Source organism: Globicephala melas, chromosome 19 (assembly GCF_963455315.2).
Source record: "Globicephala melas chromosome 19, mGloMel1.2, whole genome shotgun sequence".
Taxonomy (NCBI): Eukaryota; Metazoa; Chordata; class Mammalia; order Artiodactyla; family Delphinidae; genus Globicephala; species Globicephala melas.
This window is the reverse complement of record NC_083332.1, coordinates 4278590-4294254: the sequence shown is the minus strand read 5'-3', so window position 1 is coordinate 4294254 and position 15665 is coordinate 4278590. Positions and strand designations below refer to the sequence as shown.

Sequence of the window (15665 nt, the reverse complement as noted above, 5' to 3'; positions counted from 1 at the left end):
CTTTTGGCAGGGTGTGGGGATTATTCCAGTATCCGTATGAAGCAAAACTCATGCACAAATCCATTGAAAACTTCCACATCTAGGTTATACGTGGTTATCCGGGAGGAACAGGCCATCTTTTGCTAGACAGAATTCATATTCTTTAAATTATTGGGTAGGGAATTCCCTGGTGGTCTAGTGGTCAAGAATCCACCTTCCAATCAGGGGCCTCGGGTTTGGTCCCTGGTCGGGGAACTAAGATCCCACATGCCACAAGGCGACTTAGCCTGCGTGCTGCAACTACTGAGCCTGTGCACTCTAGAGCCCTTGCACCACAACTAGAGAGCCCACGCGCTGCAACAAAGAGCCCACCCACCACAACAAAAGATCCCACATGCCACAACTAAAACCCGATGCAGCCAAATAAATATTTTTTAAAATTTTTTTAAATTATTATGTAATGAGTGACCTAGCCAACTGTGAAATTTCAAATAATGGAAAAAATTAAGAGTATTTAAATACTTTGACAGAAGTCTTAGCTGGAATTAACCAGACTGGCCCACAGGCAGGACCTCTGTGGACATGGAAGACAAAGAGAGTACAGTTGTGCTTCAAGCCTGCAGGTAAACAGAAGAGATGAGGCACCGAAGATGGGAAGCGAATGTCTACTGAAGTTGGTGCAGCTGCTATGGAAAACAGTATGGAGGTTTCCCAAAAAGTAAAAAGAGAACTACCATATGACCCAGCAATTCCACTCCTGGTTATATATCTGAAAAAAGCAAAAAACACTAACTCAAAAAGATACATTCACCCCAATGTTCACAGCATTAATGTTCGCAGCATGTCTATTTACAAAAGAAAAGATACAGAAGCAACCCAAGTGTCTGTCAACAGATGAATGGATAAAAAAGGTGTGGTGTATAAATACAATAGAATACTACTCAGCCATAAAAAAAAAAAAAGTTCTCCATTTGCAACAGGATGGACCTGGAGGTTATTATACTTCGTGAAATAAGTCAGAGAAAAACAAATACTGCGTAATATCACGTGTGGAATCTAAAAAATAAACGAATGTGTGCGAAAGAGAAACAGATTCACAGATAAAGAGAACAAACTAGTGGTTACCAGTGGGGAGAGAGAAGGGTTAGGGCAAATAGGGGTGAGGGATTAAGAGATACAAACTACTATGTATAAAATAAGCTACAGGATATATTGTACAGCACAGAAAAATAAAGCCATTATATATAATTACTTTAAATGGAATATAATCTATAAAATATTACATCACTGTGTGGTACACCTGAAACTAATATTGTAAATCAACTATAGCTCATTTTTTAAAAAACGAGTAATGTGTGAAGACAGCAGATGTGTATTAAAATATCCCAGTGGAAATATGGAGGTATCAAAAATCCAATAAGTTTAAGAATCACTGTATGATGTTATCTTAAAAATAAATGATGAATGTGATAAAGTCATCCAATTTCCCTATTTGTATTCCAGCTTTACTGAGGTATGACTGTAAATTAAAAATTGTATATATTTAGTTTTTTAAAGAAAGTTTTAAATAAACACACAAAATTGTTTTTCATTTCACCAGTAACAAAAAGGAGAGAAAAAATTATAACAGCATTGGGAGTTCCCTGGTGGCCTAATGGTTAGGATTTCGGGAACCTGTGACCCAGGTTCCATCCCTGTTCTGGGAACTGAGATCCCGCAAGCTGTGTGGTGCAACCAAAGAAATAATAATACAACGGCATCAAAATTTTAAAATATTTAGGAATAATTTCCACTCAGCTCTTTGGAAATAATAACAAAGAGTTATTGGGGCTTCCCTGGTGGCGCAGTGGTTGGGAGTCCGCCTGCCGATGCAGGGTACACGGGTTCGTGCCCCGGTCCGGGAAGATCCCACATGCCGCGGAGCGGCTGGGCCCATGAGCCATGGTCGCTGGGCCTGCGCGTCCAGCGCCTGTGCTCCGCAACGGGAGAGGCCACAACAGCGAAAGGCCCACGTACCGCAAAAAAAAAAAAAAAAAAAAAGTTATTGAATATCATTAAAGAAGATTAATAAAATGGAGAATCATACCACAAAAAAAGTAAATAAATACAGTGCAACTCTTGACACAATATATAGTTACCTATGTTTTCTTCCCGTGTGGCAAATCTATGTGTTTTTGCTGGAAAAAGGCACAAGAAGATACTTCTTAGGTGCAGGTTAATATTTTATTTTTTCTCTGGTTTCTGGGTACCGTGTACTTTCTTTGTGAAAATTCATCTTGCTGCACAGGTATGAAGCATGCACTTTTCTGAGTGTGTGTGTGTGTGTGTGTATATATGTATATGTATATATAATGCTTTGAAACGGTTACTTAAAAATTATACAACATAGAAGTCATTTTGTCCACTGGCATTAAATATAGGGCTGTAAATTCATCCCACCTTCACACTCCATAGAGCCTCAAAGTGCCCCTTGAACCAGAAGATACCTCCAGTGCACGGTGGGATTCCACACAGCGTCTATTGCTGTGGTTAAGGTGATTCAGCCCCAGGGATGTTTTTGTCAAAAGTCTGGGAGTTGGAGGCTGGTGGCTGTTGATTATTCTTCTCCAAGCTGTGTCGGATGCCATATCCAAAGTAGATGACAAATCCTAGTAGAGAAATAAGACAATGAGAAGGAAAAGTAGGTGCTCTCCCCGCTTACAAATGCCCAACAGGCCTGCTACTATGGTGTCTGACACAGTCTGCGGGGAGAGGTAGTAGAAAGAGGATTGGGTTCAGCCACTCAAGAGGCCTTTTAATCCCAGAAAGCCACTTACCAATCACCATCCAGACAGCAAACTGGGCCCAAGTCCCAGAGGTCATCTGCATCATCAAGTAAACGTTCACAAAGATGCTCATGAGCGGGAGAAGAGGCAACGCAGGGACCTGCGGGCAAAGTCAGTCATTCCCTGGACACACCACAGGCGTCTGAAAGGCAGGCCTCTACCCCACACGGCCGAGAAGACTTCAGTCCTACTCAGGCTGTGTGTTCAGTGCCTACTGCAGGTGGGCATGGAAAGCACTGAGTGTGCATCAGGGAGGGGTCCCTGAGTTTTAATAACTCCCCTCCTTCCGGCAAAGGATGTTTAGGTCTCGAAGCATGCAGACAGACTTCACTCACTCAGGTGGACAGGTGGGCACGTAAGGTCACCTACCTTGAAGTGAAGGGGAGTGGGGCTCTGGGGCTGCCTCCAAATGATGACAGTGAGCCCGGTGGTGAGCAGTAACAGCAGCACAGCTGCTGTCGTATACACGGGGTCTCCAGAGAACACGTGGCTGGGCCACTGGGCCAGTATCAGGCTCAGGGTCGTCAGCAGGAGAACTGCAAGGGTCAGGGTGGAGGAGAACAGGTTCAACTCCGGAAGTCAAATAGCTCAAGACCTTGGGTCACGCCCCTTCCCAGAACTGCCCACCTCACGAAGGGCCATCCTATCTCCAAGATGCCTCAACTGCCAATATACACACTCCCGTCCTATCCTGTCCATTTCAGAAGACCACCAAAGAGCAATCCCCCTGCTCACCAAGGAGTGAAGCACTTCCATAGATAATCTGGCCAGATTTCAGGGTGGGGATGGTGTGGAGAGGGTCACACAGACTCTTGAGAATCTTTGAGGTTCCTGCTTCAGGTACAGATTCCAAAGGGCTTTCTTCAACTACAGGCTTCATCTCAGTTTCTTTCTCTGTTTTCTCAATCTCGCTTAAATTCTGGTCTGGTTGGTACCTGAATTAGAGGTATTAAGTCAATATGAACAGCAGCCCCTACTCATCCAGCGTCAAGCGGTCTAATCCACCTCTCGCCCAACTTAAGCCTAGCGGGACGTTTAGAAGGCAGCATGAAGGCAAACGACGATGATCTCCCCTTCAATCCCCACGAGTCAAAGACCCCCAGCCAAGGTGTAGCGTAGTCTCACCTGAGGACAAGAACAGAAAAAGACACCAGGGAATAAGCCAGCAGGGTTCCGATTGACATGAGGTCCACGAGATCGCTGAGCTCGAAAAGTAATGCCATGACCCCTAGAACGAGGGCACAAACAAGGTGGAGAGGGAGTGAAAATCCAGTAGAAATATCCAAGTTAAGAAAACTGATCAAAGAAGGAATGGGCACTGTTTATTTACCTGCAAGAGTTCCAGAAGCCAAGGTGGCCATGATGGGGGTGCGTGTACGGGCATGGATCTGGGCAAGTCCCCGGAACAGGAGCCCGTCATCTGCCATTGAGTAGATGACACGAGGCATAGGGAACATGGCACCCAGGAGGCTAGAAGAGAAAATGGGAACATGTGTGAGGACGTGGATAAGCAGGACAGACTGGGGTGTCTGCTCCCTAGTCCACGTGGGGTAAGGTGTCTTTCCCTCTTGTCTCTCAATCCCAAGGGCTGGCATACCTGAGCATCTGACAGTAGATGGGGAGAAAGCTCTGACACTGACCTGGATGTAAGAGCACAGAGGGTGCCAACAGCCACGACATATCTGGCAGGGGCCCAGCCGACATGGAGGAAAGCGTGTGGCAAGGGGCTGTCAGGATGAATCTGGTAGTAGGGCACCATGAGGGTGAGTGCCGCCGAGACACCAGCATATGCCAAAAAGCAGATGCAGAGTGAGATCACAATGCCCGAGGGGATGGATCGCTGAGGATTTCGGGCTTCTTCCCCTGCAGGATGGGAGGAAGCATTGGGCCAGGAAAACACACTGTGATGAAATACAAAATCCCCTTTCCGGACTTCCCTGGTGACGCAGTGGTTAAGAATCCACCTGCCAGTGCAGGGAACACGGGTTCAAGCCCTGGTCCGGGAAGATCCCACATGCCACGGAGCAACTAAGCCCGCGAGCCACAACTACTGAGCCCACACGCCTAGAGCCTGTACTCCCAGTAAGAGAAGCCACCGCAATGAGAAGCCCGCGCACCGCAAAGAGGAGTAGCCCCGGCTCACCGCAGCTAGAGAAAGCCTGCACTCAGCAACGAAGACCCAACGCAGCCATTAATTAATTAATTAATTATTTTTTTAAAAATTCACTTTCCTCTTGAACCTCCAAAAGAAACCCCTATGCCCAAGGGCAGCCTTATCTGTGCCCAAACCCCTGATGGGACACACAATGATCACGTTACCTGTAGTGGCAATGGCATCAAAACCAACAAATGCATAGAAACAGGTAGCTGCTCCTTGGAAAATCCCGTCGAAGCCAAAAGGCACAAACCCTCCAGAACCCAGAGGGCCCAATCTATGGTGAGAGAAGGAGCAAGAAAGAATGTGGGGGAGCTGTGTTCAGCCATCTGTACTGGACTTTTTGGTTAATACCGCAAGTTCTGGGCTCCAGGAGGACCCCATCGCCTGGATCCTTCAGCCCAGATCTCTTTAGTCCCCACCGTATTCCCAGCTCTGCACACGTGCCCCCACCAGCGTTACTATGGTCCAGGACACCCTCCTAACCTAGAGGTGTCATTGGATCCAGATGTGTTCAATTTGTAGTCCTGTTCTGTGAGTTGCCAGTTGTGCAGATCTCCCTTGACGAAGCCAGAGATGACCATGAAGCTGAGAACCGAAAGGTTCAAGCCTGTGAACACTTTGTTAACCAGGGCCGACTCGCGAGCTCCCAGAGCCAGCACTCCTGTGGGAAAGGTGGAATAGGAAACGTGCAAGATAACCAAATTCATAGACACAGAAGGCAGACTCGTGGTTGCCAGGGGCTGGGGTATTGGGCAGCGGGTGCTCAGCGGGGATGGGATTTCCTTTTGGGGTGATGGAAATGTTTGGAACTAGAGGGAGGTGATGGTGACACAACATTGTGAACGTACTAAGTGCCACGTAATCGTACACTTTCAGATGGTTAATTTCTTATTGTGACAGTCATCGCACAGTAGACAGGTCTATCAAATCATCACACTGTACACCTTAAACTTATACAATGTGTATCAATTATATGTCAGTAAAGCTGGGGAAATAACAAAATGGTTAATTTTATGCTATACGAATTTCCTGTCAATTAAAAAAAAAAAAATCTTTGAGCTCAGTACAAAGGAAGAAACTCACTGCTCTAAATAAATGATTCCCCCCTGGGGTGATTTTGGCCCCCAGGGGACTTTTAGCAATGTCTGGAGACACTGTGATTGACACAATTTGGAGGGTGGGCGACCCTGGTATTTAGTACATAAAGGCCAGGGATGTTACTCAACATCCGACAATGATTTTAAAAAAAAAAAAACCACCACCAAAAAAAACCTCGGACTTCCCTGGAGGTCCAGTGGTTAGGACTCTACGCTTCCACTGCAGGGGGCACAAGTCTGACTCCTGGTTGGGGAACTAAGATCCCGCAATGCCACGCGGTGCGGCCAAAAAAAAAAACTCCACAGGACAGCCCCACACACCAAAGAATGATCCAGCCCCAATTGTCAGTGGTGCCAACAGTGGGAAACAATGGTCTACGTCTTGCCTTCCTGTCTCTCATACCACAGACCCCTCTTCCCAGTCATAATCCCCCCACCATTCTTCCATCCCAAGCCTTTCCCACCCCAGCTCTCCCCCCACACCCCACTCTTCCCATCCTATCACTGAACCCTGTCTCACCCGTAAGCAGCAGTACCAAGCCCAGCGCAAAAAAGTCTGGGTACTTGGCCAGGGAGTAGGGCACGTGCAGAGAGAAAGCTCCCTGTAACACGTGAGAGATGTGGTTCCCAGTCAGGCTGTCAAAAGCGGAGCTCCAGGCCCGGGCCACGCTGGCAGTGCCTGCAGCAGCAGCAGAAGGAATATTTATTAACACACATTAACTGAACCCCTACCACGCGTCATGGGATGGATTTGGGAGAGGTGGGGGGACGCACACAAAATACCTAATCTCTAAGAGTTTCTTTTCATGGGCTGGGGACAGTAGACCCAGATGATCCACTAAATAGGTCAACTGTTTAATGTTAGGAGATCAATGTTATGCAAAAAAGAAAAAGAAAACAGGTTAAGTGGGAGTGAAAAGTCTGGGAGATGAGGTTTGAAATTTTAAATCAAGTAGCAAAGGAAACTCCCATGAAGGCAACAACTGAGGAGAGACTTCCACATGGTGAGGGGATGAGCCTGTGGGACATGCCTCCCTCTCACCCACTCCCTACACTTTGCTTTCCTTCTTTGTTCTAGGCCCCGTAATTTAAGGAAAATAGGATAGAGCAGAGTAGAATGAAGTTGTGGGGGTTTCCTGACACCATTACCCACTTCACCCCACAAGGTGGATAACAAATTTCTCACGAATGAGTCAAGACCTAAATCCCACCTCCTAATTTCCTGATCTTAATTAAGCCCCACACCTTCCTCCCACTCCCATCATCTCACCGATGACATAGGACAGTATGAGGTTCCAGCCGGTAATGAAGGCACACAGTTGTCCCACTGTGACATAGCTGTAGAGATATGCAGAACCGGAGCATGGTACCCGGGCCCCAAACTCTGCATAGCAGAGCCCAGACAACACAGAAGACAGGGCGGCCACCAGGAAGCAGATGACAATCGCTGGCCCAGCTTTGTCCTTGGCCACTTCACCAGCCAGGATGTACACACCAGCTCCCAAGGTGCTGCCCACGCCCAGGGCCACCAGGTCTAAGGTGTTCAGACAACGAGCCATGCGGCTCTCAGACTCTTCCCTGGGCTCCAGAGGCCGCCTGCGGATCAGCTTCTGACCAAATTGGTAAACATCCTGACACAGCATCTTAGACATAGTTGAGGAGGCTACAATCTGCTGAGAAAGCAAGACACAAAGCCATCAAGAATGTCCATCCAGCCCTGGCCCTGGGAGTTCAATTCCACAGAACAATGGAGTTATGGGGAGCAGATGGTCAAGTACACATTGGGCAAGTTCTCTGTCTCTGAGCTTTGGTTTCTTCAAACATAAAGAAGACTTTTAATGTATTTCAAAGTTACTGGAAGAGTTGCTCGAAGAGAAGTCAGGGGGAACAGATTATGTATCCCCAAAATGTGCCATTTGGGGATGTGGACTGTTTTGAGTTGAAGGCAATTAAGACTCAGCAGACTGGACTTCCCTGTTGGCGCAGTGGTTAAGAATCCACCTGCCAATGCAGGGGACATGGGTTTGAGCCCTGATCCGGGAAGATCCCACATGCCGCGGAGGAACTAAGCCCATGGGCTACAACTACTTAGCCTGCACTCCAGAGCCGGTGAGCCTCAACTACTGAAGCCCACGCGCCTAGAGCCTGTGCTCTGCAGCAAGAGAAGCCACAGCAATGAGAAGCCCGCGCACCACAACGAAGAGCAGCCCCCGCTCACTGCAACTAGAGAAAGGCTGCACACAGTAACTTAGACCCAACGCAGCCAAAAATTTTTTTAATAAATTAATTTTAAAAAAAGAAAAATAAATAAATAAAATAAATTTAAAAAACGAAAAGAAATCAACCAGCTCTGCTGGTTCAAATCTAGCTCTGTGATGTGTAGCTTGTTTGATTTTGCATGAACTATATACCACTTTGTCCTCCTTTCTTCTATAAAACAAGGAAATTTATTATTATCATCTTTATCCCCTCCCTTCCTTGATGTGAGAGAAGTGACAGTTTAAGGGGCTCGGTGACCAGCGCGATGAAACCAAGTCCCTGTAAAACCGAGTTCCCCTGCTGAGTTTATGATTCACCTCTCCATCCAAAACTTTATTCCCTTTCTTGTCTCAACCCTGTTCCCCTCAGGATTGAGGAGTACCAAAGAAAAGGGGGATTGAACTCAGGCAGGACCCTGCAGGACCCTCCTCATACAAAAGTTTCTTCGTGTCCCCTCATTGGTTTGTAAAGAAAGGATTCTGTCTCCCAGGTCTTCCCAAGTTCCGAAGAGCAGACTCCAGCACTTACTAGTCAGGGAAGTGAGGGTATGCAGAAACAAAGGGAAACCAGTACCAGTGGCCTTAAAGGAAAAAACAGCAGGGACCAACCTGCCTGAAATTCTTAACTTGTCACGTAGGCTCTAAGTAAATAACAAAATGCCTCAACCATTGTTTTTGCTCTCTTCTAGAAAGAAGTTAAGGGATCACAGGACCTTGACGTACTAGTTTGCTTTGCAGGAACACATAGATCAATCACAATCACCAATGACCCACTGAGTCACAAAAATGCCGTCAGGAAGTCTGCAACTGAGATCTTATCCAGAAACTAAAATCACAAAGATCGCCTCCCCTTTCCTCTTCTTTTCTTTAGAAACCCTGCAACCCGGCCAGCCAGCAAGGTGGATTTGAGATCAACCTATTTCTCCCACCTTCTCAAGAGGGTGGCACCCTCGCAATTAATAAACCTTTCCCTGCTCCAAACACCAATGTTTCCATTTGTTTGGCCTCACTGTGCATCAGGCACAGGAACTTGGATTCCACAACAAGCTCACACTCCATGCATTTCTACACCAAGGATCCTGAAACCTGAAGCTTTCTCTTTCATTGCTTGCAGAGTGAAATTGAACTGGAACTCTGAGTTGGGGCAGAATGAGATGGAATTTGCAGGGAGGGACAGACTGTAGCCCAGCCCAGGGAAAACATCAAACCGGAGTGGCTCCCAACTGCCTGGAGGGAGGGAGGACTAATCTTCATTCTGAATCAGAAATGATGGAACTCTGTGTCCTGCTCCTTTGGGGCATGAAATGTCTCCACTCTACAAGGCTATAGGGCTAGGCTGACCCAGTGAACAAAAGTGATCATCAGGGCGCTTCCATACCTGATACTCCAAGTTTTGCATTTTGGTTAAGAGCAAGCATTCAAAAAGCCAAGAAACTACGATTAGAATCTTGACTCTACCAACACCCCTGTGCCTTTGAACAAGTCATTTACTGCTCTGGACCTCTGTTTTCTTCTTTTTCAAATGCTGCTGACGAACCCTTGGGCACTGTTAGTAGGAAAGTAAAATGGAGTAGCTGCTGTAGATAAAGTATGGTGGTTCCTCCGAAAACTAAACAAGGGATTTACCATATGATCCAGCAATTCCCCCTATGGGTATATACCCAAAAGAACTGCAAATAGGGTCTCAGAGAGATATTTGTACACCCATGTTTATAGCAACATTATTCACAGTAGCTGAAAGACGGAAGCAACCCAAACGTCCACCCACAAAGGAATGGATAAATACAATGTGGTCTATACATACAGTGGAATGTCATTCAGCTTCAAAAAGACAGGAAAGGGAATTCTCTGGTGGTCCAGTTGTTAGGACTCCACGATATCACTGCAGGGAGCACATTTCGATCCCTGGTCTGGGAATTAACATCCCGCATGCCGCGTGGCACAGCCAAAAAAAAAAAAAACGACAGGAAATTCCGATGCATGCTACAACATGATAGAACCTTGAGGACATTATGCTAAGTGACATAGGCCAGTCACAAAAAGACAAAATATGTATGATTCCACTTCTGTGAAGTACCTAGAGTAGTCAAACTCATTTGATTAGAGACAGAAAGTAGAATTGTGGTTTTCTAGGGTCTGGGGTGAGGGGGAAATGGGGAGTCATTGTGAAATGAGGACACAGTTTCAGTTTTACAAGATGACAAGGCCTGTGGAGATTGGTTGTGCAACAATGTAAATATACTTAACATCACTGAACTGTACACTTAAAACTGGTTAAGGTGGCAAATTTTATGTTATGTGTATTTTACCACCATTTTTTTTAAAGTTCAGCCAAGGACTTCCCTGGTGGCGCGGTGGTTAGGAATCCGCCTGCCAGTGCAGGAGACACGGGTTTGAGCCCTGGTCCAGGAAGATCCCACATGCCACAGAGCAACTAAGCCCCGTGCGCCACAACTACTGAGCCTGTGCTCTGGAGCCCGCGAGCCACAACTGCTGAGCCCGAGTGCCACAACTACCGAAGCCCACGCGCCCAGAGCCCGTGCTCTGCAACAAGAGAAGCCGCAGCAATAAGAAGCCCGCGCACCACAACAAAGAGTAGACCCCGCTCGCCGCAACTAGAGAAAGCCCGCGCACAGCAACGAAGACTCAGCGCAGCCAAAAGTAAAATTAATTAATTTTTTTAAAAAAAGAAAAAAAAAAGAAACAAAAGTTCAGCCAATGATAAATAGTAGAGCCAGCTTCACAGAGTTGCTGGGTGTTAACGAACCCAAAAGCGATTTAACGTAAATCACCATACAGTCCTCCTCCTCGGCGCAACATCCGCAATGCTCAAGTTTCTTACCGTCTCCACTTGTACCCCCAGAGGAGGAATCCACAGATCCGGAGGGTCAACAGTATACACGCGACTGAAATCAGTGGTCCACATGTCATAAACCCTATATAAGGGTAAGCTTTAATATTGTTTGAACACCAATCAAAAAAACGACTCTTGGGGCTTCCCTGGTGGCGCAGTGGTTGAGAGTCCGCCTGCTGATGCAGGGGACGCGGGTTCGTGCCCCGGTCCGGGAAGACCCCACATGCCGCGGAGCGGCTGAGCCAGTGAGCCATGGCCGCTGAGCCTGCGCGTCCGGAGCCTGTGCTCCGCAACGGGAGAGGCCACAACAGAGAGAGGCTCGCGTACCGCAAAAAAAAAAAAAAGTCTTAGAGCCTCCAGACACTGAAGCAACCTCCCTCTCCCCCACCTCTTCTTACACAACCACACACACAGCTCCCAGCTCCTTCTGCTTTCATCTGGAAAATTAGTCTTGCCACCCTCAGGCTGGAGCCAGGCTGACCCAGCTGCACACTTGGATTGCAGAGGTCTCTGTAGGAGGATCTGAACTCAGCGCCCAGTCTCCTACAGAAGAGGGGTTGCCCAAGACTTACCAAATTCTTGGAGCAGAAACTGGAGCCCTGGATCAGAGTCAGGGAGGTTGAGTTTAAGCTGTGTAGGGCTGGAGCTGATACATCTCTAAAAACCAAATCTGGGAACGCTGCCACAATAAAAGACAACCCAATCCCTGGGTGGGGATGGGTGGGGACGCTCGGGGATGGGCGGGGCAAGTCTGCAGTGATACTATCAGCCAGTTGAGCGTGAGTGGTTACCCTCAGGGGACCGTTCTGAGATTTGGAGTCTGTGTGTGGTAAAATACACACAACAGAAAATTTATTTACCATTTTAACCATTTCTTAGCGTGCAGTTCAGTAGTGTTAAGTACATTCACATTTTGTGCAACCAAAGTTTTTCATCTTGCAAAACTGAAACTCTGATAATAAATAAATAAAAAAAAAACACTGAAACTCTGTACCCATTAAACTACAATTTCCTCTTTCTCCTCCACCGGTTCCTGGCCATCACCATTCTACTTTCTGTCTCTGAATCTGATGACTCTAGGTACTTCATTTAAGTGGAATCAAACAGTATTTGTCCTTTCCTGTCATGCTTATTTCACTTAGCAGAACGTCCATGAGGTTCATCCATGTTGTAGCATGTGTTAGAATTCCCTTCATTTTAAAATCGATAGCTAGTGGGAAGCAGCCGCATAGCCCAAGGAGATCAGCTCAGTGCTTTGTGACCACCTAGAGGGCTGGGATAGGGAGGGTTGGAGGGAGAAGCAAGAGGGAGGGGATATGGGGATATAGGTATACATATAGCTGATTCACTTTGTTGTACAGCAGAAACTAACACAGCAGTGTGAAGCAATTATACTCCAATAAAAATGTTAAAAAAAACGCATTAAACATAATAACACACATTTTTCTTTATATGTGCGTTTACCTGGAAGTGAAACTGCTGGGTCATCAGGTACCTATAGGTCTGTTTTACTAAATATTGCCACCTTGCTCTCCAACGTTTGTGTGCCAGTTTACACTCTATTCTGCAGGATATATGAATTCCTATCTTGTCAAATCTGGTCACCATTTAGTATTCTCAGACTTCTACAAATTTTGCCAACCTGATGGGTGAGAAACATTATTAAAATTTTAAATTGCATCTCTGGGCTTCCCTGGTGGCACAGTGGTTAAGAATCCGCCTGCCAATGCAGGGGACACGGGTTTGAGCCCTGGTCCAGGAAGATCCCACATGCCGCGGAGCAACTAAGCCTGTGTGCCACAACTACTGAGCCTGTGCTCTAGAGCCCGCGAGCCACAACTACTGAGCCCGTGTGCCATAACTACTGAAGCCCGTGTGCCTAGAGCCTGTGCTCCGCAACAAGAGAAGCCACTGCAATGAGAAGCCCACGCACGACAACGAAGAGTAGCCCCCGCTCACCACAACTAGAGAAAGCCCACGCGCAGCAAGGAAGACCCAACACAGCCATAAATAAATACATAAAGAAATAAACTTATAAGAATAAAATAAATAAACTGCATTTCTCTGATTAATGAAGTTGGGCATATTTTCATCTTTACTGGCAATTCCAGCAACTCTTCTATGAATAACCTGTTCACATCTTTGCTTGGTGGTCAGCTGAATTACTTTTCTTTTGCGGGGGGGAAAGGCACAATTCTACATAGTGGTTAGCAGCAGACACGCTGAACTGCATTAGTTTCGATTCCAAATGTGTCATTAACCGTTGTTTGTACTTGGATGTAACCTCTCTGTGGCTCAGTTTCTTAATCTGTAAGATAAAGATAAAAATAGTATCTCATAGGATTACTCTGATGGTTAAGGGAGTTAATACATACTAACCACTTAGAACAGATCCTGGCATATAGTAACTGCTTAGTAAATGTTAGCTACTCTCATTATCCTACTGGTGGTAAAGTGTTCTTTATATATTTTGGAGAGAATCTTTGTCTGTTATGTATGTTGCAAAAAATCTTTGTCATTTGGCTTTGTTACCTTTTGTCATGCAGGCATTTTAAATTTTAATGTAAATGAATCAATTTTCTTTACAATTTGTGCTTTTTTTCCACGTATCTAAACATATTTTTCTTCACAGGATCATAAAATTGTCCTCTTGTATTTTAAAACTATTTTTTAACAAATTTAAGCCTTTAATCTACCTGGAATTTTTTTTTTTTTTGGAATTTTTTTTATATAGAGGCAATGATCTAATTCTCTTTCTTGCCATACAGATAGCCAATTATTCCAATAAATTTCCGTTGTTGAGGCCACTTTTCTCATAAACCAAATATACATATATAAGCCAGAGTCTATTTCTAAGCTCTCGAGTTTGTCTGATTAATCTCTTTTTACCCTACAAAATTCCATACTGTTTTAATTACTATAGCTTTAAAATAATTCTTGATATCTAGAAGAGCAAATTCTCTTAGCTCTTCTCATAGCTGCCTTGCCTATTCCTGAACATCTTCTCATACACAGGAATTTTAAAATGAGTTCACCAAGTTTCATGAAAAAATCTATTGAGATTTTTTCTATTGGAATTATATTAACTTTGTAGGTCAATTTTGGTAATAATTTATAGTACATGTCCCTGATATTGAGCTTCTATATGCATTAACAAAATGTTTTTGTCTTGTTTGATTTTATCATTTTCTTCTATAAAAGTATTAAATACTATTTTCTAAATTTTTTTCCTTGGGTACCATGTAAATTTGAATGTAATTGTGAATGGAATTTTTTTAAATAACATTTTCTATTTTCCAATAACTGTTAAATAAAGTTTACATTATAATCAAAACAACAAAAAAAGAAATGTAGTGTGTATATATAGACAATGGAATATTAGTCAGCCATTAAAAGAAGGAAACCTTGCTGTTTGTGAAAACGTGAATGGACCTGAGGACATTATGCTTATTGGAATACATCAGACAATGAAAAACAATGTATGATTTCACTTATATGTGGAATCTAAGTAGATCAAACTCATAACACCATAAATTAGAACTGTAGTTGTAAGGAGTAGGTGGTGGAGAAAGTGGGGAGATATCAGTAAAGGGTACAAACTTTCAGTTAAAAGACAAACAAGTTCTAGGTACCTAATATATGTCACGTTGACCATAGTTAACACTGCTGTATTGTATTTTTGCTGTCTAGTATGAGAGAACTGCTTGTGTTCTCAACACACAGACACACACAAGTAGAAGCTATGGGAGATGACGGTTAATTAACTTGATTGTGGTAATCATTCACAGTGTCTATGTGTATTAAATCATCATTTTGGACATCTTAAAGAGATCTTCACTTTGTACAGTCCAAATATATGCAGTTTTGTGAATCGTACTTCAGTAAACTGGAAAAAAGGAAAACCAATGAAGTGGTATTATCAGCCTACTACAGAATAGATTCCAAACAAGAAAGAGTGGCCTCACACATTAGACATTTACTGAGAATGTACTGGGTTGAAACAAATAACCCTCTATTAAAAATATTCAACTGTTTTTTCCAACCCTGCTCTCTCCAGTCTTCTTACACTACTCGACTTTGCACAGTCCGCCCATGGCCTGAGACACTCAAATGTGGGGAACCCCCAAGCCCACCTGGGCCCCAACCAGGAGGAGGGGAGCTTAAAATCTCTGATGTTAACTCAAGCAGCAAAAACATTTAATAAGCATGGTGCTTGCATCCAGCGTTGCACAAAGGGATGGAAGAAGATAAAGGGGAGTGCGACTTAGTCCTCTTCTTCAAGGGCCCCTTCTGCTGGGAGAGCCGAGAACCCAGGCAGGGAAGGGAAATAGGATGTAAGAGGTAAGGAAGGAAAAACCTGGGAGTGAGAGGGGAGTGTCGCAGCTGGGTGGCTGCTGGTGGAGGCCTGACAGGATTATGACATGCATCAAATAACACACATGCTAAAACACCGGGCACCAACCTGGGATTTAACTGTCATGGTTGACTGTTACA

At 45.0% G+C, this 15665-nt stretch overlaps 1 protein-coding gene across 1 annotated transcript; it reads right to left on the bottom strand.

Annotated features, from left to right (window-relative positions):
• Positions 1-2508: 2508 nt before the first annotated feature.
• Positions 2509-11243, bottom strand: LOC115847749 (cationic amino acid transporter 3-like). The gene is made up of 12 exons (XM_030847875.2): positions 11160-11243; positions 7330-7729; positions 6580-6738; positions 5446-5623; positions 5124-5236; positions 4445-4667; positions 4135-4274; positions 3930-4032; positions 3540-3739; positions 3174-3340; positions 2796-2904; positions 2509-2627 (listed from the first exon to the last, which is right to left on the bottom strand). Exons 1-12 carry the CDS (start codon positions 11241-11243, stop codon positions 2509-2511), a joined length of 1995 nt encoding a protein of 664 aa, XP_030703735.2.
• Positions 11244-15665: the final 4422 nt, after the last annotated feature.

What these genes read in the sequence shown, in the direction of transcription:
- LOC115847749 (XM_030847875.2), bottom strand. Translation starts at nt 11,243, where the DNA reads ATGTGGACCACTGATTTCAGTCGCGTGTATACTGTTGACCCTCCGGAT. An exon ending in CTCTGTGCTCTTACATCCAG is followed by an intron (nt 4,275 to 4,444) that starts GTCAGTGTCAGA and finishes TTTCTCTTCTAG; the next exon opens with CCTCCTGGGTGCCATGTTCC. An exon ending in TTTTCTGTTCTTGTCCTCAG is followed by an intron (nt 3,740 to 3,929) that starts GTGAGACTACGC and finishes CCTCTAATTCAG; the next exon opens with GTACCAACCAGACCAGAATT.